At 39.5% G+C, this 25,431-nt stretch overlaps 1 protein-coding gene across 16 annotated transcripts in view; it reads right to left on the bottom strand.

Moving 5' to 3' along the window:
- The window catches only part of LOC135219499 (GTPase Era, mitochondrial-like), a 619,404-nt gene that overhangs the window by 31,107 nt on the left and 562,866 nt on the right, over positions 1-25,431 (bottom strand). The window contains exon 7 of one of the 16 annotated variants that reach the window (XM_064256322.1): positions 9,265-9,749. The exons of the other annotated variants lie outside the window; for them this stretch is intronic. Within the exon in view, the coding sequence (XP_064112392.1) occupies positions 9,589-9,749 (161 nt within the window). The 3' untranslated portion in view covers positions 9,265-9,588. Of the gene's footprint in view, positions 1-9,264; positions 9,750-25,431 lie in introns of those variants that run through there. 16 annotated transcript variants of the gene reach the window in all.

Genomic DNA, 25,431 nt, shown 5'->3' with positions numbered 1-25,431 from the left:
GTACATATGAATTCACACTCTTCGTCAACGCCCCAAGTAACTGGTCACAGCCAGTTTTCAAAAGCACCTTGAACAAGCCCTCACTAACTCACATACCCACAGAATGAACATTGACCTGCTAAGTAAGCATCTTAGTGTCACACCATCCCAGAAAAGAGACATCAGCTTTCTTAAGGTGTCGATCGGACTCTGTCTCCATGGGAAGTTAAAAATGATAAGTCTGCACATTCTAAAAAAAGTCACAGCACATCATATTATAATGGTATATTAAACATATTATTAATTATAGCCCTCTTTTATATAACACATGTATATATCCGGGTCTGGATGTACTCCCTGAATACGACAGAAATGGACAACAACAGTTTTGCTTGTCAAAAACTTAAATCCATTCATATCAGCCCACTGAATAATTTTGTCAATTGAGAGTTGTAGTTTTCTCTCAACCATCGACATTCTAGATCCAACAAATGATATGGAGAGATCATCTACAAATAATGTTGAGAGAATATCTTGGGGAATGACAGAGGATATCCCATTAATGGCTAGTGCAAATAGGGTTACACTTAGCACACTACCCTGGGGAACTCCTTCTTCCTGACACTTCCTCTCTGATAGAGTTCCCCCCCTCACTTGAAAAAATCTATGTGAAACAAATGATTGAATGAACAATGGTAACTGTCCTCGTAATCCCAATTCATGAATGGTTTTAAGTATACCACATCTCCATGCAGTATCATATGACTTTTCAAGGTAAAAAAAGACTGTTACATGGTGCTGTTTGGAAGCAAAGGCTTCACAAATAGAGGATTCCAGTCGTATTAACACATCAGTCGTTGAATGCATTTTTCTAAATCCACACTGGATAAGTGATAAAATACCCTTCTTTTCCAGGTACCATATCAGTCTTACATTGACCATCATCTCCATGATCTTACATAAACAACATGTCAATGCAATTGGTCGATAGTTTGCAGCTTAAAGTTTTTCCTTACCGGGTTTTAAAAAGGCTAAAAAGGCTATGATCATGCCATATTCTGTTAATAATGCTTAAAATAAATAACTTGGTATTAACAGGTACATGTTTAATCATTGCATATGAAATTCCATTGGGTCCAGGGGCTGTATCATTACACATAGCAAGTGCGGAATCAAATTCTCTTTCAGTAAAAGGAGAGTTGTAGGACTCTTCCCTTCCTGTTGCAAAATTTAAAATCTTCTTTTCTTCAATGCTCCTAAACTGGTGACCAGGAGCTGCTTCACACTTGCATGATACATTTGAGAAATGATCAGCCAGGGCATTGCTAACCTCAGTTGCTCCAGTCACATACTCATCATTCACCTTCAACACTGGTGGTGGGTTGGGGGTGAATTTGCCTGCTATCTTTTTTACTTTCCTCCACACAGAAGATGGTGTTCTACTGTTAATGGAGGAAACAAAAGACACCCAAGACTGGCACCTAGCTTCTTTCATGGCACGACAGAACTGTGCTCTACATTTCTTGTATATAATTAAATTCTCCTCAGTACGGCATCTGCGTAATCGAGTTAAAGACCTTCTTGTAGCTCTGTGCAGGGCAGTTAGTTCTGAAGAACACCAGGGGACTGGTCGTCGTTTGAATAACCCAGTTGTTTTGGGAATTGAATTGACTCCTGCTGTATGAAGGGTTCCATTCAGCATGTCTATGGCATCATCAATATTTTCAAACAATTTCGATTAGCTCACGAAATCTATCCCAGTCTGCCTTGTCAAGATTCCATCATGGCGATCTCTGTAAAAGTGGACCATTGTTGGTGTTTATAAAGATTGGTGCATGATCACTAGTATGCCAATCATTCTAATGTCCTCCAATCGAAATTGAGAAGGCAATTAGAGCTTGCGATTGATAGGTCAATGCATGACAGGGTACCTGTCTGGACATGAAAGTGTGTGGGCTCTCCTGTATTAAGGCGTCCGACATCCTCATTTTCCACAATTGATGATATAATATTGCCCCTTGTGTTTGCTAAAACATCGCCCCATAAGGGATGTCTACCATTCAAATCTCCTAGTAAGAGAAAAGGTTGGGGGAGTTGTTGAATTACCTCTACTAAATTATCATACAAAATATTATCATTTGGAGATAGGTACAGAGAGCATATTGTATATTTTCTTCCTATATCAATCTGTACAACCACTGCCTGCTGAGGTGTACGAATAGACAAAGATATTTGGGGAACTTCTCGTCGAACATACATGATACTTCCGCCATGGTTCCCTGCTTGTTGATTATATGGTGTTCTATAGCTAACATACTCTCGAGGACAAGGAGTATTAGCATCAAGCTTGCAGACATACAATTATGGGGGAATGCTCATGAATTAGGAGCTTAAGTTCTTCATATTTGGCCCTTAAACCCTGATAATTCCATTGCAAAATGGAGGAGAAAACTATGGATTATTTCTGGAAGGCATCTTGGATGAGGTCTTCCTATTGGCAATTTTTAATCTAACATTATTTCCTGTAGGTTTCTTTAGAGATGGTCTTGATATACTGGGTTTTACGTTTGTCCTTTTTCTTTGTGTCCTTTTGATCTATTTGTTGAGGCAGATGGTGGACCTCAACTTGAATTTCTGATTTATTCAAGTTATCTTCCAGTTGATCAAAAACATCAATAGATAAAACATCAAATTTATTTGATGTCATAGCTTTAATGTTCCTTATGGAAGGGGGTGAGAGAGATGGTGGTCTCTCTCTTTTTCAATTAATAGGTGGTGGGCTTCTAGGTTTTTGCACCTTCCCCACTACAGGTGCACCAAGTAAATTGGTTTTAAGTGGAACCTCCATCAAATCAGGCAAGGACATGGCCTGAGAGAGGTTTGTACTACTTATTGCAATGGGGGATGGAGGTTGTACGCGAATGGGCAATGCCCCACTGTTAATACACTGTGGCAAAGCCTCAGAAGGCAATATGCTTACCTCGTCATGCAGCATTTTATCATTAGATGGTATATTTTCTTTTTCTAGAACTACGTATTGACAGTACTAGGTGGGTTTGATTTTAATGCCTTTGCATAGCTATTTGATTTATTTAATAGTCTTTTGGCATATCTCACACTTATATGTTCTAAATTGGATTTGTTAAGGGCAGCTTCTTCCAACTTGTACAGCTCGCAGCTCCTGTCAGTGGATTTATGATTTGAGTTGGAATTTAAACACCTGGCCTCAAGTGCACATTCTCCATGCTAAGACTTGGAGCAAATACAAACATTTTTTCATTTTTGCAAACTTTTGACGGGTGTCCAAATTTAAAACAATTAAAACATTGCAATGGGTTCTGCTTGAATGGTCAAACTTTAATAATTTCATTTTCAATAATAAAATGGGAAGGTACATCAGCATCCTGGAAAGTAAGGATAATCATTGGTGTACCTGGGACTTTGTGTACTTTCCATAAATTTAGTGGACACATGGCCAGTATCTCCTCCTCTGTGAAAGTTAAGTATATCTTAGTTTACCAGACCACTGAGCTGATTAACAGCTCTCCAAGGGCTGGCCCGAAGGATTAGATATATTTTTACGTGACTAGGAACCAATTGGTTACCTAGCAACGGGACCTACAGGTTATTGTGGGATCCGAACCACATTGTATCGAGAAATGAATTTCTATCGAACTTCAGACCACCAGAATGGTACCTGAGCGTGAAATGCGTTCGGCCAACATGGAACTTCCTCCTCTGTAAATTCATACAGATATTTGTTAAAAACTACTCCCCTTCTGTAGCTAAAACTTAGGTGGGGTTTGACATCTAACTTAATATCATCATCACTTGTTTGAAGGTTGGATAATATTATGGATTGTGTGCATGATTTGGCATGGATAAGGTAACAATATTTTCCAAAATGAGATATACGTATCTCCCGGTGCAATAGTTCCTACTTTTTTCTGAATTAATTTGCACATTTTGAAATAGTCCCCTGTAACCCCCTTAGATTCAGCTACACCCCACTTGGTGGTTTTGACTTCCTCTGGGAAGGCATAACTAAAACAGCATCTTTTTCAAACCAGTCCGCAGGTCTATAAACATCAAAATCCTTTGGTACCTTATCGCAAAGAGCAGCCATTATATTCAAGTTATCAATTTTGATATTATTAATCTTACATATTGCATTAAATGCTTCGTCATGAATATTGTAAGTTATCCATGAATCCCATTTTGTATCTTCAAGTTTCATTCTTATTTCTTTTATACATCCATAACACTCAAATAGTTTATATATATTATCATAATTTGCCTCTATTGGAATTTGGGCAACATGACGGATTCGAGGTTTCCTTGTGTAACCCAAATTACTCAATTTTGGAATCTCAGTAGAATGGTCCTTCCTAGTTCTGAGGTCATCGACAGAATTTTCCCTAATTAAATTAGCGGAGGTCATTCGATCCAGGGGTACAAGAAGCATTAAGTTCACTCATTAAATAAGTTTGGAGGAAAGAAAAAAAATGAGACTGTCTGACATCCCAAAAGAGAACCCATTACCCTTTCATAAAATCAATTCCTCTAACAATGACACCTGCAAGAGCTCCTTCCCAAATGTCCACTCCCTACCCTACCACAAAGGGACGGTACCACTATGATAAGAGTGGCTCAAGTGTATGCCAAACCCGCTTGATGGGACTGAGAGAATTACAAGAATACAATCATCCCCATGTTAATCATAGTGGCAGGCAAACCGGACAGAATGCCGAGAGTCCTATCTCTATGAAACCAGCCAACCCCTGGAATCCGAAGACCAAGTTTTTGTTCGAGAATAGTCCTGCGTGCCAGTATGGAAATACTGACACTCCTAGGTGTCCAAACATTATCGGGTAGTTGGCAAGACCACCACAGCTCCCACAATTGATTTTGAAAAAAATTCCAATCCTGGCTACGATGTCCCCTAAAAAAAATCTGGACAGTGAAATGGATGAGAGAGTTTTGACAGCAAGGTTGGAGACAGTTGATAAATATGAAGGAGAATGAAACAATTATAAGTAATAGAAATAGGATGAGAGAAATTTAGTCAAACTGAGGAAAAAATTTCCCAGTTCAAGAGCCCTCTTGCCCGTCACCAGGCTTCAGCATGTGAATAATATGCCGTGCGGAAGCCTAATGACTTCATCAAGGCATTCTCTCATTAAGAGGGAGTCGAAAACTAAGTATTTACGAAAACAATCATGGTATGAAACATACAAAAACCATTATAACAAGCAAGAAAAATATCGTGTGTAGCCAAAGATGAAGACCGGGCATAAACTATAATTCTACCCAGTCCCAGCCATCTTCAAAAATAGGTATAGTAATACAGAGCTAACCAAGCCTCAAAGACGACCGTAATTAGTACGTATAATAGTAAACACTTGCCTAACCTCGTTAACAAGACATAACCTAACCTATCTTGCCTACAGCCCACAAAATAAACATAAGCCTAGCCTATGACACAACCCTACAAATAAAACAAACTTACCATAGTAAATAGTACAAAATTAGCAATTAGCATGTATCTAGTCTAGCAGGAACAGCTTAGCCTTACAATTCTGGCACTTCGCCTACCTACCTAATCTCTGACAGAGCAAAAACCACATTAACCTGATCCCAGCCTCGTTGCCAATTAAATGTGGGGTATTTCTAAGTATTGAGGACACGGCTCCTTTAATACGGGTTGCGCCTTTGTATAGGATGGCGACCCATTGAATGTTATATCTTACGACTGTTGTAAGCAAGCATTATTGTTCCACTTCCCATTCTCATCTGACTGACATCAATGTAGAGATTTCTAGTTTCTCATTTGGTTTCTTCTTGAGTTAAACTTAACAGCTTTATTACAAACTCCATCACAGGAGTATAGGAAGAGTTAGTCAGATGACTGCTCTGTTTGAAGAGAAGTAGTGAACTGATAATACAAAGTCATTCATATCGATAGCAGACAATAGCTATCTCAGCATAGACAATATACAGACATACTAACATGTGACTCGGAAGTCACGTGTTTCCTCTGCAGGTGATAGGTCACCAACTTTCTCATAGGAAGGCGCTGTGACCTGTTTACAAGATAGTGTCAACTGATTACACAAGGAAATGCAAACCAGGCCACTGCAAGCATAGCACGGCATGGTCTAGTTTACGTCCTGTTGATGAATACCTATCACGCTCCTATCTCGCCTGTGACCCCTTGGGTCATGGGCTTATTTACAGATATGGAAAATATCTGTTTAAAAATGTATTCATTACATTTTTACCTTGGAAACTGATTGTTCCTATAGTTTTAGTGCTTTTGATGAAAAGGTAGTAGTTACCTTGTGGGGGGGCAACTGTTATTTACATCGTATCTATACCCAACAATTGATGGAGGACTTTGGGAATTCAGGGTTTTGGGTGGGGGACAACACACGTACACAAAGTGTCCATGTTTGTGTTCTGGTAGAGGCCAAGGGATACGGCGCCTTCAGGGCATATTGCTCCACGGGAGGGAGCGGCTGAGGGGAGGTGGGTGCAAAAGGAACGAGTTGGTATAAGGGGGTGGGGGTTGATTGTTAGGTAAGAAATTAGACATAAATAACAGTATCACAAGACTACTACTACATCATCAAAAACACTAAAACTGTAGCAAAAAGAAATTTCCAAGGTAAAAGCAACCATGCCCTCAATACTTAGAAGCACAAAACCATCACTTAGAGAATTACCACGACCAAGTTTCATTGCGACTTCACAAGTTACATGGATGGGTTGATAGAATGACGTCACTAATGACATCACTAAAGTCACTTAGATAACTTCGTAGAATGGCATCACCAAAGTCATTCAGATAACTCGTAGTAACTTTCTACCAAAATAACACTATCACACACCGAATACGAATTTACTAAATACACAAAATTCTTCGACTAAACACCACCGAAATATAATATAAAACTCCGTAATCACTAAGAATGAGGTTTGAACAATGACTAAATCACAACGGTACTTACCTTTAACAGTGAAGTCACGAGTCTTCATTTTGTTGAACAGGCAGGGGGGGACGAAAAGTTCGAAATGCACAATGTTCATAATAATGGAATAAAAAAGAATATTTGCAATACCATAACTTATGCGTTAAGAGAAGTATTATCACAATTAATGGTGAAAATGTGGTTACTTTGAGAATATGGAGAGATGGAAATTAACTCTCCAAATACTTCTTGTTAAGTATATGAAAACACAATTTGGGTATTTGCATTGTGGGGGTAATAAGGGGCCGCATACTCAACACAAGCCTTACGCAAAGGTGCCTTTCCCAACAGCTCGCCGAAGGCGAAATCGTATACACAAAGATTTTCAAAGGCGCCTTTGCACGAAAAGGCTGCCTTTTTGTCAAAGGCACCTTTGGATAGTCCAGCCAATCACATCGCCTGTATCATAGCATGGCTAGAGAATGAGAACCAATCACGATACAGCAGCATATCAGCTGATTGTTGATGGCAGAGCGATTAAAGAGCGACACGATGGACCCTGTGGCTAAGAAAAGGAAGCAACCTCCCTAATTTAGCATAGACTAATTGCCATACATACCTAGATTGAAGCGAGTTTGGCTAGGACTTGGCTTATGTTGTACTGTAAACTTCATGCTAGTTATGATATATGCCTAGTAGGCTATATGTTGGGCTATGCAAAAGTATCCTATGATATTGCTTGGAAATAAATGTTTTAGCCTAAGCTGTGATGATATGCCTAGGCCTGTGGGTATTATTGCATAAGTTGCCAATACCTATGCCTTGCCTAACCAGATCATTTTATTTTTATATATTTTACACAATTCTAAGAGATTTTTCATGTATGGCATTTCTGCTGCGAATGAATGTTAACCATTTAATCTTAGGTTAGGTTAGGGTAAAAAGTTAAGGAGCTTTTGAAGAATAGCAGTCCCACACGAACATGGGACCTGTTCAAAAGGATAAAACTGGGGTCCGTATTGTTAAAAGGATCTTATCTACAAGACCAATTCTTAACCTAGCCTAACCTTAACCTTACCTAACCATGCCTAGTTGTGGCTCAAGTAATTGTTATGTACTCTATCTGTAGTATCAGTGTCACTTTATTTTTCTTTTAACGAGGTAGAGATGTGGTTAGTCATTGATCGTAATTACTGTCAATAATAACACAATTACATTGATGTTTCTTTTCCAGAGTTATTGCAGTAGCTAATTTCTGTATTATCTTTTTAGGTGGTGGTCCTCATGAAATTTTAGCTCTAGAACCTTCAAAGGAAGCTTTGGTAAGATTGGGCCTACTGGTGTTGGCAGATGTTTCTGATATTTTTCAAGATATGTTGTCAAATCAAAAAGAATTAAATGAAAGTGTAAAAGAATTAAATGGAAGTGTAAGGGTAATAGCTGACACCATGGTAACCATGACTGATATCCTTTAGAAATATTATGCATATTTTTTTTTTAAAGTGGTAGTACTTTTAATATAGTCTATACAGTAGTAAAATCTATTTTTTTTTGCATCCCTTATATGTTCCTATACCAAGGGTGCCCATAATGGGATAAATGTCATATACCTCTTCATTATTGAGAAAAGTTTTTTGTAAGTTTTTTTGTTTAAGAGTAATGCGATATACTACCTCATTGTCTTATGCTAATCACTCCATTATTTAATGAGGTTCATTTTTTTATTTTTCCTCCATTTACTCTTGTTATATCGTGCTACTTGTGATCTCGTGTTATTGTGATAAGTTTAGTACAGTTTTTGTTTATTTAAAATGCTATTTCATGTTATTTCTCTATTGTGGCTATAATACATGTTTTCTTATTTATAATAGTATAAAATGATACCTCTGTGATCTCAGTTACCTCTACCTTATTGTAAGTTTTTATTTTTTATTTACTTTAGTATGTTATTTCTTTCCTGTAGATAATGTACTATGTGATACACTGATATTGCTATTATTAAGGGTCATTCAGTGATACAGTAACCTATTTGTATCTAGGTAATATGAACATCAAATTCATTAATTTCATAACTTATTTGTATCTAGGTGGCATTTATTTCATAATGTGAGTCACTGTATGTGGTACTGTACTTATCTCAGACCACCTTAACCTATGTTTAATGTACTTATCTCAGACCACCTTAATCTATGTTTAATGTGCCTTATGAGAAGAGAAGTCATAAGGCAGGGAAATTGCATACATATTTTCACCTTTGCATATAGTAGGCTACATAGTATAAAGATATATTTTCTGTATTGAGATTTATTAAACAAGACTTTAAAAAATATGCATATTGTTTTTTTAGCATTGATTATACATGAACATTTTATAAGATATATTATAACTAAAAGTCAAAACAATCATATTATAATATAGGAATTTTAGATTGTATATATGAAATAATTTTAAATACACATCCAATAACTTTAAATCTAACGTCTGCAGAGGAAAATCACACTATTACAAAGCAATTAGTGTAACTTGCAAAATAAAACTATGTATAATGGTGTCCCATTGACGTATACAAGAGGTAGGAGACATCCTCTTTTTACTTGTTGTCATTCCCAAAGTTGCCTTTCCCACCTCAAAGGCTGCTCTAACCAGCCCTGGCGCAAAGGCTCTCACAGCGCCATATTTCCAAGATGGCGGTGTGCACTCGGTGTTTTGAGTATGAACCTTTCGAGTAATGGCTGACAGGAATGGGGCCTTTGCCACAAAAGGTGCCTTTGGAAGTTTTGAGAATGCGGCCCAAGGTCTCTGATTGGTCAGAAGAATTGTGGGGTAGTAAATGACATAATTAAGGGGGGATGATTTCACACGTATGTGGAAACCGATGCCATATTTTAAGAAAAAAAATTTTAAAATGCGCAACACTGACTAAAAAAACATGAACATGATCTTGTAATGGATGGACAATGGGAAATCAGAGAGGCCAGTTGAGGAGGTAATGTGAACTTTAAAAGTAAAAACGCAGTTTCTTTTATTATAAGTATTAAACCAAATATATTGTGCATTATTATAAAGGAAATATTGCAATGAAATGTTACGGCAGGGACACCTATTTTACAAAATAATTATGAAGAAATACATACATAAAAATATATATTATGAATAAGGAATGAAATATTATCAAGATTAAAGAATATTCATTATTATATTATCATCACTGTCTATTTCTGTAAATGACAGTATTTTTATAGTAAACCTGCTTTTGAAAAAAAAAAAAAACCTACAAGGAAGACTACCAAATAGGTTAGCATACTGACCTAACCTAGTAGAACGTGTTACCTGACCAGGGACAATCAAGACGAACTTAAAAGGAAGACTGACATATAGGTTACTAACCTAACCAACCTAACCTAACCTAGTAGAATGTTACCTGACTGGGGCCAGACACCCCCTTAAAGAAAGACAAACTTAAAGGAAGACTAACACATAGGTTAGCATACTAACCTAACCAACCTAACCTAACCTAACCTAACCTAGTAGAACATGTTACCTGAATCAGGGGGTCTCTCTGCCCCCCCCCCCCCCCCCTCTGTACCCACCCTTAGAGAAAGACAAACTTAAAGGAAGACTAACATATAGGTTAGGATACTAACCTAACTAACCTAACCTAGAAGAACATGTTACCTGACCAAGGGGGCTCTGCCCCCCGTAACCCCCCCTAGAGAAACAGAAACTTAAGGGAAGACTAATATGTAGGTTAGCAACTAACCTAACCAATCTAACCTAACCTAACCTAGTTGAACGTGTTACCTCGCTCTGCCCACCTTGGATCCCCCTTAAAGGAAACGTAAAATTAAGGTTACTATACTATCCTAACACATTTCACCTAGGTCACATACCATGACGGAATACAGACAGTAATTTACTAAAACAGAAATGTTTGTAAATGTATAAAATGGAATATAATATGAATGTAAATGTTCTAATTATAAGTAAAATTTTATCAAAGAAATTTGTATGGGTGGAAAGCCTGGCAAAATGATGAAACGTAAATAGACGGCGGTGGATAATGGAAAGACAAGGGAGAGAATTGTGAAAATAGAAATGTTTGTAAATTGATAAAATGGAATATATATATGTATATGTTCTCATAATAAGGTAAAATTTTAACAAAGAAATTGTTATGGATGAGAAATACGTTCTAAAAGATGAAACGAAAATAGCCAGACGTGAATAATGGAAAGAGAAGGGAGTGACTTTGGTACAAATCATGTATAATTCATGTATGAAATACACCCAAGCAATCTCCAATTTGACGTCACTGACAAAAAGATATCGAAATTTCCTAAAACCACCTTCTAGTCCCACCCCTTAGGCATTTTTCTGGGGCATGCCCTCAATTATAAGGTAATATTGCAAGAGAAATAGGGCAAAATTATGAAATGAGAACACGTCAATGCACATATTAAACAAATATACTATGATAAACGGAACAGAAATAAAAGCTTGAAATAATATAACGCGATTATAAAAAAAATGAGAAAAAGGAATACATGTAAACAAAATGTATGAATCCCCCTAAAATTCTTCACTCTGTCCTATCGCAATGGAGGGTTAATAATGCAACGTGATTGGCTAAATACATGTCCCCCCCAAAATCTCACCCACCATTCTGCTCATTTAGGAGTCGGTGTCTAACACAGAAAGCTCCCCTATAACATGCCGCATGCGTGGTAGCATTTGGCATCGTAAAAGTAGTAGTATTGGGTGGATTTTGACTGCGAAACGGCCCCATAATAGTTTTTTTTTATTGCTTACTTCCGCTTGTATTTCGTGTTTCAAATGTCATAAATAAGAGGAAATAACACAATAACACCCAAAGTGTTTTACCCCACCCACAACCCTGCATTCCCATTGGTTTTAGTAGTACTTAGTATAGCTATAAACAATGTCTTTTGTCAGTCTTATACAGTCACAGTACGTCCTATTGTCTTCGTAGGATTAAAAAGATTAGCATTGTAAGTATGCATGCCTAATAGTCTGGAGAGTAACAGTAGTTAATGGTATTCATAGTTTGTGGTTTCTTAGAAAGCGGCTGCGTCGTTTATGTTGGCAGCTTGGCACTTTGCCTGGTTCATGGTTCCTAAGCGCTCACTCCACAAACACAGTTGCGGGCACACTAAACTGTTTATGAGGTGCAAAGTTTTATTCCCCTAATGGTCTACTTTCCTCATTATTTAGTTTAACTTTGTTACTTAAAAAGGTTTATTTCAATTCATCTCTATTATCCCTTTTTTTGCAACAAAATTGACCCCGAAAAATTAGATACTTCTAAGTTAGATATAATAATACAATATTTCTGCCTTACTTTTAACCCGACTCCCTTTCATTTCTTCTTCTTCATAACTGAGGCAGAGCTATACTACTTAGCTTTGACATCCATTGCTTTCCAGGTTAAGAACATTCTTAATTTTGAGGGCTATCCTTATATATTCTCCCAGTTTTCTGTTAGGGGATATCAGTGTTCCTAAATTTATGTCCTGATCTGTTTTTTGTAACAATTTACACATGAACAAATGTTCGGTGGTGTCCTCCTCCACTCTGCCTATTTCAGACCTCGCCCTTAAATTTGCCCAGGAAGTTAGCCTTTTAAGTTTAACATATTCAATCTGGCTTTCATTATGATACAGGCATCCTTTGTCTCCAGTTCCCTTATGTACTTGTTTTCCTTGAAATTATCTATGAATCTCAGCTTCTTTATTTAATTCCTCTTTTCTCTCAAAGTCTCTTGGATATCTTGATTAATTCTTATCTTTATTTCCTTTTTCAGTCCTGTTTTGGGAGATGCTCTTATTCCATTAATTTCTATATTATATTTGGTACATATATTCACCACGATTTTTGTCCAACACTGCCCAAAGGGGGCTCTTAATTGATCTTCTACTACTTCTTTTATTAACCTTTTCTCCTCAGAATTTATGATATTGTGGAAAAGCATAATTATTTTATAATGAATTCTGTAGGCTACAGTCGAGACATTAATTCTTCTTAGTTTTTATAACAGGAAAGATGATAGAATACGATAGAAATATTACGATACTGCAACGATAACAATTTAAGGACCACTCTCAGATTCCAAGATACTATCTTAGGATCTTTAAGCTTCTTTGTGTCCAAGCACTTGATAAGGTCCAACAGATCTTCATCTTAGACAAATCTAATCCTTCATGTATAAATACTGATCCCAGCATAGACTTATAACCTCTGATAGTTGAGGTCGATCGGTTCCTGGAAGTCCTCAGGTACAAAAGGAAATCCTCAATTTCCACTACGGGGGTAGTAGAATAGATTTTATTTTCTTTACACCATGATCAGAAAATAGCCCACTTCACCTGGTATACACTACTAGACTATTTTCTCCTGCATTGAGCAATAGCCCTTGCAGCTTGGTTTGAAAAACCTTTTGTTCGTAAGAGGCATCAGACAGTCTGTAAGCGGTCAGGGCCTGAGTGGACAGACTTTGATAGAACCTCCTGAATAGACTGTTACTCTGTGGTAGTAACCTCGGGAAATCTACCAAGAGCTCTAGTAGATCCGGAAACTATTCTTGAGCTGGCTAAAATGGTGCAATGAGGATCATCGAAAGTTTTCGATGTAACCTGAATTTGTTGATGACCTCTCTCACCATCTTGAATGGTGGGAAGGCATAAAGGTCCTTGTCTGACCAGTCCATAAGCGTAGCATCAGTCACCCATGCTTGAGTATCTGTTGCAGGCCAGCAATACAGTGGCAGATGATGGTTCCTTGATGTGGAAAACAAATTCAGAATTGGTTTGCCCCAAAGTTTCCACAAATTGAGGCAGACTATTGGGTTCAACATCCACTCCGTGGGAAGGGCCTGCTTTTTGCGGCTCAATTCGTCCATTAGGACATTGAATTTCCCTTTGATGAATTTTGTCAAGATTCTTGTCTGATTGTGATTCACCCAAAGAATGTCTCTTGCTGCCTCGCAGAGAGAGAAGGTTCCTCTCTGCTTCCTGATGTACGACAGAGCCGTTGTGTTGTCCAAATGGACCATTGCCACTTTGTTGCTAACCAAATCTTGGACTCCAACAAACCCCAGTGGAATGCCGTCAACTCCTTTAGATTGATGTGCCACAATCTCTGATGAGTGTTCCACATCCCCAAGACTTCCCTGTCTCCTACGAGAGCTCCCTAACCTAGATTGGATGCGTCTGACCCCAACCTAGAGTGGACGCATCCGAATAGAAGATTAGGTTGGGGTTCAGAGTGAGGAGTGATTTCCCTTCTAGAAACCTGTCTTCTGACCTCCACCAGGACAGGTCCTCCTTGATTTTGTTTGTTACCTGGAATACAAACGAATCTGGGAACTCCCTTCTGTCCAAATTCACCTTGAGGAAGAAGTGAAAATTCCTCTTGTGAAGTCTTCTCAAGGTTACAAATTGCTCTCTTGAGGAAAGTGGGCCCAGGCTCATCCACTCCTTCGCCGAGCACTTCTGAAGAGACATGATTTACTTTGTGGATACATGATTCCACCCTTTGTAAGGATGGAAAAGCCTAAAAAGTAACAAGAGTTTATCCTCATCCCTAAATAGACTATATGTTGACAGGGGACTAGTAGAGGTTTTTTTCAGGTTTATTAGTAAGCCTAATTCTTTTGCTAATAGAATTGTCCTCTGCACGTCTTCCATGCACTTCTTTTGAGTTTGGGAACGAAGGAGCCAGTCGTCCAGATAGAGGGACACTCAAATCCCGACTAGATGCAGCCACTTTGTGATGGGAGAAAGTACTCAAGTGAACACTTGCAGTGCTGTTGACAGCCCGAAACACAGAGCTCTGAATTGGAAAACACTGTTTCTGAAAACAAATTGGAGAAATTTCTTTGATTCCTGGTGAAATGGGATATTCCATATTAATGGAAATCATCCAATCCCCAACGAAAGGATACCAAAACCGTCTGATTTGTTTCCATTTTGAATCTTGTTTTCCTTACAAATAGATTTAGGGAGCTTACATCTAGTTCTGGTCTCCAAAACCCTGGAGGCCTTGGGGACTACAAAAAGATGATTGTAGAACCCTGGAGTAAGTGGATCTGTTACTAACTCTATGGCCTTTTTCTTTAGGGACGAAACTTCCTCTGAAAGGGCAATGAATTTGTCTGAACCTTCTGAGTAGGTCGACAAATTTATCGGAGAGCTGGACAATGGCGGAGCTTTTTCAAAAGGGATCACGTAGCCCTCTTTCAAAACTTCGACGATCCACAGTTTCGATCCTCTTACTTTCCAATTTTTCCAGAACTGGAGGAGTCTCGCCCCTACCAGTGCACGAAGCCCTGAACATTCACTTTTTCATTGAGGACTTAGATGAGGACTTCTTCATTGCTCTAGGGGTGAAGTGAGCTCTCCCCTAGATCTAGAAAAGGATCTAGATCAGGGGTTCTCAAACTTTTTAATTCATCCAGCCCCCAATGAAGTTTCACATTTTCTATCGGCCCCCCCTAGCCTAGCATTTAATTATTAATAATTCAAGGAAAAAAATAACAATGTCAAAATCAATTCTAGTAATATTAGTTTAGCACTTGACATACAGTATGATAAAAAAGTAACACACAGTAAGAAAATGTTTAGAAATTTAGATGCACCAGTAACTTGATTTTCAATGCAACATACATTTTCTTCGACATCATTAATGTGAAGGATGTGCCTGATGGGAATCAACAAGGATACTGATATTAGGTTGTAGGCTGATGAGCTTCAGCCGTAGGTCACCTCATTCTTCCAGGCTCAGTCTGCTCCTTTGTTTTGTTAAGACTGCATTTGCATGACTGAAACCAGCTTCAACCATGTATGAACTTGGGAAAGCAAGTAAAAATGGCTGAACCACTCCACAAAGCTGAGGATATTTAGCAACGTTGTTCTCGTTGATCCAGAATTCACAGAGACCTTTTCTTCTGAACAAGGCACTTGCTTCAAGGTCCACAGTCATGTCAATGAATTCCTCTTCCAAGTGTGAGGCAATATCTGCATTCCTTATTTCAACATCAAATGGAGTTAGAATCTATTCTGGCACTTTCATTTTTTCCAGGTGTTCAAAGTGCACTTTAAAGTCTTCAATTAAATTCTCCAAATGAGTCATGTAAATTTCTATGTCCCCATCAGAAATGCTTTTCATTTTGTATCTGTTGTAAGTTTGAAAAATACTGGAAATCTCTGTGACAGTGAAGCTCTAAACCAGCTAAGCCTGCCTTGGAATCCTAGTAAAACTGTCCTGGCCTGAATGATGATAGCATCTTACCTTGCAGTCGGTTTTGTGTCTCATTAAATTTAGAAGAGAGGTCTGTTAAATAGAACAGGGAATTTTTGCTTTATTTTAACCATTCACATAAACATGAGTCCACATCAGTTATAAAAGCCAACAAGTCTTTGCAAGCTGTGACCCCAAGAGAGCCACCTTACCTCAGTGTGCAGGAGTAATTGCTTATACATGTCATCATTCTCTTCGCAAAAAAGTGCAAATAATCGAGAGTTAAGTGCATGTGCTTTCATTTTGTTAATTGCCCTAATGCACACTTTCAAAGCATCATGCAGTCCATCACTGAGTTTCTTGGCTACAAGATGTTGTCTGTGTAGTACACAGTGCACGGTAGGTACATCAGGCACTTTCTGTTTGAGTAGGCTTGCAAATCCTCTGTATAGACCCACCATCACTGGTGCACCATCAGTAACCACTGCAGTAATATTGCTAAGAGGTATATTGTGCTTTTCAAAATACTGCCGCACACATTGTAAAATTGTCTCACTTTTTGCATCAGCTGTGAGATATTTGGTAAACAAACAATAATGCCCTTTTGACTTTGACTGTAATACCTGAAATATGCCATGGGAAGATGGAGCTGCCAAAAATTGACTCATCAAGCTGTAGAGATAACTTACTATACCGAAGTTCCGATACCAAGTTTTTCCAACATCATTTGACATATCGTCAATTCTTCTTTGCACTGTACTGTTGCTTAATGGCAAATTTTTCAAAACAGAATGAGAGTCTTTCTTCATAACAGTTTCTTTAACTTCTTTAATGGCTGGGATTATGATTTCCTCACCGATAGCGTGCGCCTTTCCTTTTTTTGTTATCATGAGAGAGGTGTTGTATGAGGCTTTCAAACCTCCTCCAGAGTCAGCTCTAGATGGTGCTTTGAAAAAATTCTTGATTTTTGAACGACTTTTGAATTTTTCTTTTAGTGTCCTGAAATAGTCAAGGTCTTTGTTTTTCTTATTAGAGTGAACTCTTTCAAGGTGGTCCTTCATCTTTGCAGGTCTCATGGCATCATTACTGAAAGTCTTTTCACACAAGAGGCACAATGGCATGGTGTCATTTGTTGATGAAGTAATGAATCCATATTTCAAATATTCCTGAGAATACTGTCGGCATTTCTTCCTAGCAACAACAGCAGCTATTATAATCACAATTTTAAATGGAAGTCACAAAATACAGTTCAGGGATAACAAGAGCTGAGAGTGCACTGAACTACTATATGCGAGACAGTGAAAGAGACGTGGGTGGGATGAGATGGGGTGGCGGATATGCTCGCACACTCAGTACGGGACATAGACATGAATGCATCTTGTACGGACAGTAGAGCTGGAAAGCACGATGATGGGGGAGTGGTTGGTTGAAGCTAATGTTGCAAGCTCTGTTGAAAATTCTGAGATTTTGTAGTGAAAAAATAATTTATCTATTTTTTCTTTCTTTTTTTGAAAAAATAATTTATCTATTTTTTCTTTCTTTTTTTAATTCAAGAAAGTATTATATATATATATATATATATATATATATATATATATATATATATATATATATATATAAATATATATATATATATATATATATGCAGAAGCCAGGTACTATGTCGTACCTCTAAGTAAATGGGGATACAATCCACAATGAAGTAAATTCCTCTTGTAGTTAAAATATATATTACTTGTATAGGATTAAAGCTTTCGACCATCAACTGTGGTCTTGTTCACTAAAGTGTGATATGTCACCTCAAGGAACTGACAAGAAAGAGCACAAACATTTGAAAAAACAACGGTAGGAAACAAGCTAGTTCAAATTATGAATGATCAGGCGGTTAAGCCCTCGTTCTTTCCAGAATTCGTCTTGATCTTCGTGGGGGAATGTTTCTATTGTCAACTGCTTGTTCTATGGTGGTTGGGTGGTTAGTAGGAGAAATGACCTGAGTGGAGTGACTTTAAATTCAGCGTGTATAGGAAGAACACCCACACAAACACCTATATCCATTACTTTTCATATCATGAACCGAAAGTAAAGCACAACGTTTTAACCAATTTGTTTTTTCGAGCATACCGAATATGTGATCCCCAGTTCATTGACGCCGAAATAAATTTCTTGGTAGATAGTTTTACTAAACTTTGTTACCCAAAGTTTTTTATACTACAGTCTCTATCTAAAGCTAGATCGATGTTTTACGCCCCTCATGATATAACTGAAAAGGCAGATTTTAAGGCATCTCTTGCTCTTCCTTATAATAGAGAACTTAATAAATTTTCTAGGCAGCTTAAAGGAAAAAAGAACGGCTTCAACGTAGTTTTTCAGTACAACAGTACAATCAAGAAGAAACTCATTAAAAATAACCCGGGTAATAGAGAGAATGTAGGAGTATATGTAATACCTTGTAGTGATTGCAATGAATGTTACGTGGGAGAAAGCGGACGTTCCATTGATAAGAGAAGGGAAGAACACGTTGCTGCTTGCAGAAGGGGAAGTTCATACAGTGCAATTGCGCAACATACATGGGAGAAAAACCACGCAATAAATTTTAAAGGTACAAAGGTTGTTTTTGCATGTAACGACCGGACTTTGAGACGAGTAGTAGAAGGGGCGTTAATTTCATTAAACGAGACCTTTGCAGGAAATACTGGCATTACAGAAAATACAGCTATTTGTGAGGAGATATGTAGGAAAGGGAAAATTTCAAACTTTAGAAATATATGTGCCAATAACGATGCTGCTTCCTCTCCTGTTTACTCCACTCAGGTCATTTCTCCTACTAACCACCCAACCACCATAGAACAAGCAGTTGACAATAGAAACATTCCCCACGAAGATCAAGACGAATTCTGGAAAGAACGAGGGCTCAACCGCCTGATCATTCATAATTTGAACTAGCTTGTTTCCTACCGTTGTTTTTTCAAATGGTTGTGCTCTTTCTTGTCAGTTCCTTGAGGTGACATATCACACTTTAGTGAACAAGACCACAGTTGATGGTCGAAAGCTTTAATCCTATACAAGTAATATATATTTTAACTACAAGAGGAATTTACTTCATTGTGGATTGTATCCCCATATATATATATATATATATATATATATATATATATATATATATATATATAATATATATATATATATGATATATATATATATATATATATATATATATATATCTTTTAATATAAGTCTGGTAATCAGATTTTTATAAATTATTAACGGGAATTTCAAATTGGAGGCTTCATTGGTCCTGTAGACCCCAGCAGTGAATATTCACAGACCCATTAGTTATTCATTGACCCCCTGACAATTCATCGACCTCTTGGATGGTTCCACTGAACCCTGGGGGTCAATATCGACCACTTTGAGAACCCCTGGACTAGATGTACAAACCCCCGAAGATTCAGTAATACTGCCAGAAGCTCCTTGATGTTGATGTGCAGGGATTTCTGCGACTCTGTCCAAACTCCCGACACTGCGATTCTGAAGAAGGGCTCCCCAACCAATGTCCAATGCGTCTAAATAAAACTGTAGGCAAGGGTTCGCTGGATGAAGAGACACACTTTCCAGAAACCTTTCTCTTGAATTCCACCACGAGACGTAGCTCATTATCTCCTTTGTGATTGGTAAAACTGTCAAATGTGGGGGACTTCCTGCACCAGTTTGCCTTGAGGAAGAACTGTAGAGTCCTCAAGTGTAGTCTTCCTAGCTTCCCAAACTTCTCTACCGAAGAGAGGGTACACAGCAAACTCATCCACTGTACTGCTGAGCACAACAGATTGGTCAGGAACTGTTGAACTGTCCGAAGGCACGACTCCACTCTTTTTGGAGACAGAAAGGCCTGAAAAGTCTGAGAATACAGTCATTCCCAAATAGAGAATTCTCTGAAGAGGAATAACTTGGGATTTTGACACATTTATTACAATGCCCAACTTCTGCGTCAGGCAGAGTCCTAGGTTTTTCACACACTGATTCTCAGAAGGGGCATGGAGAAGCCAGTCATCCAAATACAGAGACGTATTTATCCCCATCAAATGCAGCCAGTCCCAGGGGACTTATAACCTTTGTGAACACCTGAGGAGCCATTGACAGGCCAAAGCATAGCGCCCGAAACTGAAAGATCTTGTTCAGAAAAATAAAATGGAGATACTTCCTGAAGTCCTGATGGCTTGGGACATGGATGTAGGCATCTTGCATGTTGAGGGATACCATCCAATCCCCCTGACGAAGTGAGGCAAGTACAGAACTCTGAGTCTCCATCTTGAACTTTGTTTTTAGAACATAACGATTCAAGGCGCTGACAATGGGCCTCCAGCCCCCACATGCTTTGAGGGACTACATAAAGGCTGTTGTGGAACCCTCTCCGACATGCTGGTGACCTCTTCAGCTGCACGTTTGAGAACCAAGGTATTTATTTCCTCCTCGAGTGCCAAAAACTTCTCCGATGTTGTGATGTTAACACAATAGGGACCTTGGGCAGGAAAAGTTTTACCTTGAAAGGAATGGCACAGCTCAGATAAAACACTTTGGTAACCCAAGCATCTGCCCTCCTGATCTTCCACTCCTCCCAAAACTGGTGCAGCCTGGCGCCTATGGGCGTGCGAAGAACCGGAACATAACTCATTTGCAGGCTTAACCTCATTTCTTGACATGACTTTGAGGGTGGGCGAAGGTTGGAGCAAGGTCTGGCAAAAGGGTGCGACTTTCCCCCATGAAAAGGCTGCTTCTGTAGAGGTGAAAAGGACTTGGTTAGTGCTGCAACTGCTGTTGAGGACTTGGGGCACTTGGTGGATTGAGCTAGCAAATACGTAGTGGATTTCTTCTCGAGAGTCGAAAAAATATCCTGCACAGTGTCTTGAGGAAACGGGTGTGACTTACCGCAAGGGGAAAACAAGAGAGCAGACTTCTGTATCATCGTTACTCCTTTAGTGGTAAAAGAGCATCACAACTCACGCTTCTTCAACGCTCCCATGGCAAACAAGGAAGCTACTTCATCCACACTATCTCCAACAGCTTTATCAGAGCAAGAGAGCACTCCCAGCCAGCCCTCCTGAAGATCCTCAGAAAGCAGAGGGCAGTCCTCAAGCTTCCTCAGCAATGCTCCAATAGACCAGTCCAAAAAACTGAAGATCTCTAAAACCTTAAAGAGGTTACAAACTAGGTGGTTGATCTCTGACAAAGAAAAGAACATCTTTGCAGCTGAAAACGTCGCTTTCCTATTCAAATCCACCAGGTCCGAGAAGTCCCCCTGGAAGGAGGCAGATACTCCCATGGAAGGAGATTCCTTGGTTACATAGAAACGGTAATGCTTCTTGATGAACAACGAAGGAGGGAAGACAATGGACACTTTGTCTTGTACACTCTTAACCGATCTACAAAACGAAGAGCCTTCCTAGCTGTACAGAAGAGGACTAACTTGCAAAGATCTTCTGGTTGTTTCTTTTTCTTCATCAGGAAGATCGAAGGAGGCGAACCTAGGAGTGGCAGGTGAGAGACGGTCCGGAAAATATTCCAAAAGAAACCTCATTAAAGAAGCGTAAGCTGTCGGAAGTTGAGTCGAGACCTGTTCTAACTCTTGCTCTTGCTCTTCATCCTCTGAAGACACAGGAGACAGGGTCAGTTCTTCCTTCTTCAATGGCGGCCTCTTACCCTTAAAGAAGGACAACAACTCCTTGAAGTGCTGTCAAAAAGGAGCCAAAGCAGGGTCCTCCTACTGGGATAGATCTGAACACAGATGACGAAGACTTACGTTGTGACATAGAAGCAGGCTTCGGACTTGTAGTCGAAGTCTGTTGATAAGGGAGTTGTCAACTATGGATGACCTCTTAAGAGGGAGAGAGGCCAAGGAACTACGCCAGCGACACAAAGCCGGAGGAGACAAACAAATGGAGTCCGTCGATTACTGTGCACTAAAAGAGATGCCTTTTCAATAGCGTTCAATTGATACCTGTTGCAACACTTTGGTATCGACGGAGGGAGCAACTGCCTGTGGGCAAGCCCCACCAGTCTCCCTTGGACCTCCAGTATGTCTTCTCCCTGAGGTATGGGAGTAGGACAGTGACCTTTGTCTATACTCCCCTGCCGCGAAAGGGACTGAGCGTGCGTAGCAGGTGAGAGGCGAGAACTGTGAGATGGATCACGAGGATGTTTTGTAGATTACGAGAGTAAATCCTGGGTGGATTTCTTCTGAAGCTCAGAAGAAACTTGAACCACAGTGTCCTCTGGGAAGAGGTGTCTTCTATATGGTGGAAAGTAAAGTAAGGCAGACCTCTGGGTCCAAGAAACACCTTTAGTGATGAATGAACACCAAAGTTCTCTCTTTTTAAGAATGCATAGAGCAAAAAGAGAGGCCAACTCCAACAAACTATCTCTTATACCTTTATCAAGGCAAGAATTAACACCTAAAATGTCAGAGAAAGTTTCCTCTTCAAGAGAGGAGCATTCCTTGATCTTCCAACCCAAAGTTCCCACTACCCAATCCAAGAAGCATATGACCTCAAATACCCTGAAATGTTTTTAGTAAGGTGGTCCAGTTCTGACACTGAAAACATTATTTTGGCTGCCTTAAAAGCATTCCTCCTGGCTGGCTCAATAAGACCAGAAAAGTTCCCCTGGGTGTAGGCCAAAACACCCAAAGAAAGAGCCTTCCCGGTCTCGTAACACAAGTGCCTCCTTGTGGAAAGGCGAGGAGGGAAGTTAAAATTAACTTTCAACTGAGCCCTCTCGTCCACAAGCCAAAGATTAATATCTTTCAAGGCTTTGTAAGCACGAAAGGAAAGGACTAATTTAGGTAATTTTGACGGCTCTGACTGAGTATCTCTCATAAGAGGATTCTGGCAAAGTCACAGCCATAGGTGAAAAAGTATGAGAAATTCACTAAAAAGTAGTGAAGGAGCGACTTATAACCTGTAGGAGGAGTCTCCTTATCCTCTTCCTCATCTCACTCCATCGAAACTGGGGACAAAATGGTTTGAGGTTGAGCAGGTGTTGAAGTTTTCTTAAAGCCTAAGATACTATCAAGCTTATTTTGAATTGCCACAAGGGAAGGATCCAAAATCATTGAAGTTTGATGGGTGCCTGGGTGTTTGAGGCGCCAATGGGCGCTCCGGCGCTTGTGGCACCAATGGGCGCTCGGGCGCTTGCGGCATCAATGGGCGCTTGCAGCACCAATGGGCGCCGGGAAGTTGTGACACCAATGGGTGCTCAGGTGCCAATGGGCGCTCCAGGGCCAAAACCCTCTCTTGAAAAACCAGAGGACAAGAGAGTGCCAAAGATTGATCTGGAAAAAGAGAAGACTCACATGCCACTGTAGTCTCCTGCAACAATGGGCGCTCCTGAATCCTTACAACAATCGAAGGACACACAATATCCTCCTCCATACAAAAGGGTTGCACAGGCACTGACAGATGCTCAGGTGCAGACCACTTCTTGGAGCCAGAGGTGAAAGCAGAGGAAGGATCTGGAGAGGATAAAGAGCTGCACCAATAGACGTTCAAAACTTTTCCTTTGTGCTACCTCTTCAGACCAACGTCCAGAGGACGACTTCCTTGACAATGAAAGAGTTTACATAGCCCTTCAGGAAGGCTAGCATCTTGCGAAAAATGCTCTGGACTGTCCAAGAAGCTACAAGAAGGACATTGGTCTTCTTGTAAAACACTAGCCTTCTTAAGGGGAACAGGGGATAGTGAGACATGTACAAAGCGCCACTGGCATCTGGGGGAAGACCTCCTCAAAGTCCAACCCACTCAAGAAAAGTCAAGACTCCTTAGAGGTGCCTTTCCAATGGCACTTTGTTACCGTTTGGGACCTTTCAACAGGACCGCCTGAGGGGGTGACTGCTCGTGGGCAGACGCCGCTGACCTACCTTGGGCTACCAGTATGACTCCTTCCAGGGGGTGGGGAGTTTGACAGGGAACTTTGCCTAGGAGGATCAGCAGGAAGAACAGCCACCTCCACAACACTAACACTGTCACTCATTTTACTACTTACCTTTTCCAATTGTGTTTTAACAGAGACTCCTAAAGACTCCATTGCTTGTAACATAAGAGAATTTTAGGTCTACTCGTGCTTCGAGGCTGGCAACGGCATCGGACTTGTGTGCTAGAGAATCAGGGTTAGGTTTAGGTTGATTTGGAGGGGAAGGTTGAACAAAAGAGGAAGGAGAGGCAGTACCAACAGTTATAACCTGACTAATTGTTCCCAAGTGTTTGTTCTAGAAGCAGCCTTTCTCTTTCTGTCTCTTTCTACCTTACTCAAATGGCAAATAAGTTCTTCCATGTTTTGTCATCTCAATCAACACATTCCCCACAAGTCAAGTCGGTGTGCAAGATTGACCCCTACACTCAACACAAACTGAATGCAGGTCATAACAGACCTTAATGGACCTATTATTGCAGTCTTTGCTGCAATACCTATTACTATGAGAGCCGGTATCGGACATGACTAACGATAACTAAATATTTTTGCCAAAAAAGCTACCAAATTCAATAGAGTACTTCACTAAACATCCACAGAAACAACGCAGCGCTACCGCGAATTTTTAAAATTCTAGCTGCCGATGGTTTAGAAACTATAGCTATGTAACTACTTGGTAAGTTGCATACATAAAATTAATTGTTAATCAAGCATATAAAAAAAAGCTTCTTACATGAATGTTTTAATTTTACTATTAAATGCTTTATTCTTTCACTATGCAAGCATGTCCTCTGAAATTCTAATATTTGTGGTTAAAAGAAGTGTAGTTGCTTCGGCTCACCCTTTCCAAACCTGAATTTGAAACATCATAGTTTACTTCTCTATGTACAAATTGAATTTGGCGATTCAGACTTAAAATGTCCCAAGTCACCACAACACCTTTTGGGCCCCACTACCTATCTTTATGTTCACAAGCATTACATTACCAAACACTGCCCTTGTACTGTGGCACCTGTCTCTCAGGGTGACCAGACGTCCCGTATTTGACGGGATTGTCCCATATTTATGACATTTGTCCTGTGTCCCGTATCAACCCTCCCCGGGACGCCTTTTATCCCGTATTTTCAATATTTAAAAAAAAAATTACAATATACTAGCAAAATTTTGCAAAATACGGGGTAAAGGCGGCTGTCCAAAATTGGCAACAGTGCAGTGGGCCGAGAACAAACAAATCTGTCTTGGTATTTGATTTTTTAAACTTAAAGCA

This window comes from Macrobrachium nipponense, chromosome 1 (genome assembly GCF_015104395.2).
Source record: "Macrobrachium nipponense isolate FS-2020 chromosome 1, ASM1510439v2, whole genome shotgun sequence".
NCBI classification, from domain to species: Eukaryota; Metazoa; Arthropoda; class Malacostraca; order Decapoda; family Palaemonidae; genus Macrobrachium; species Macrobrachium nipponense.
This window is presented reverse-complemented; position numbering and strand designations above follow the sequence as displayed.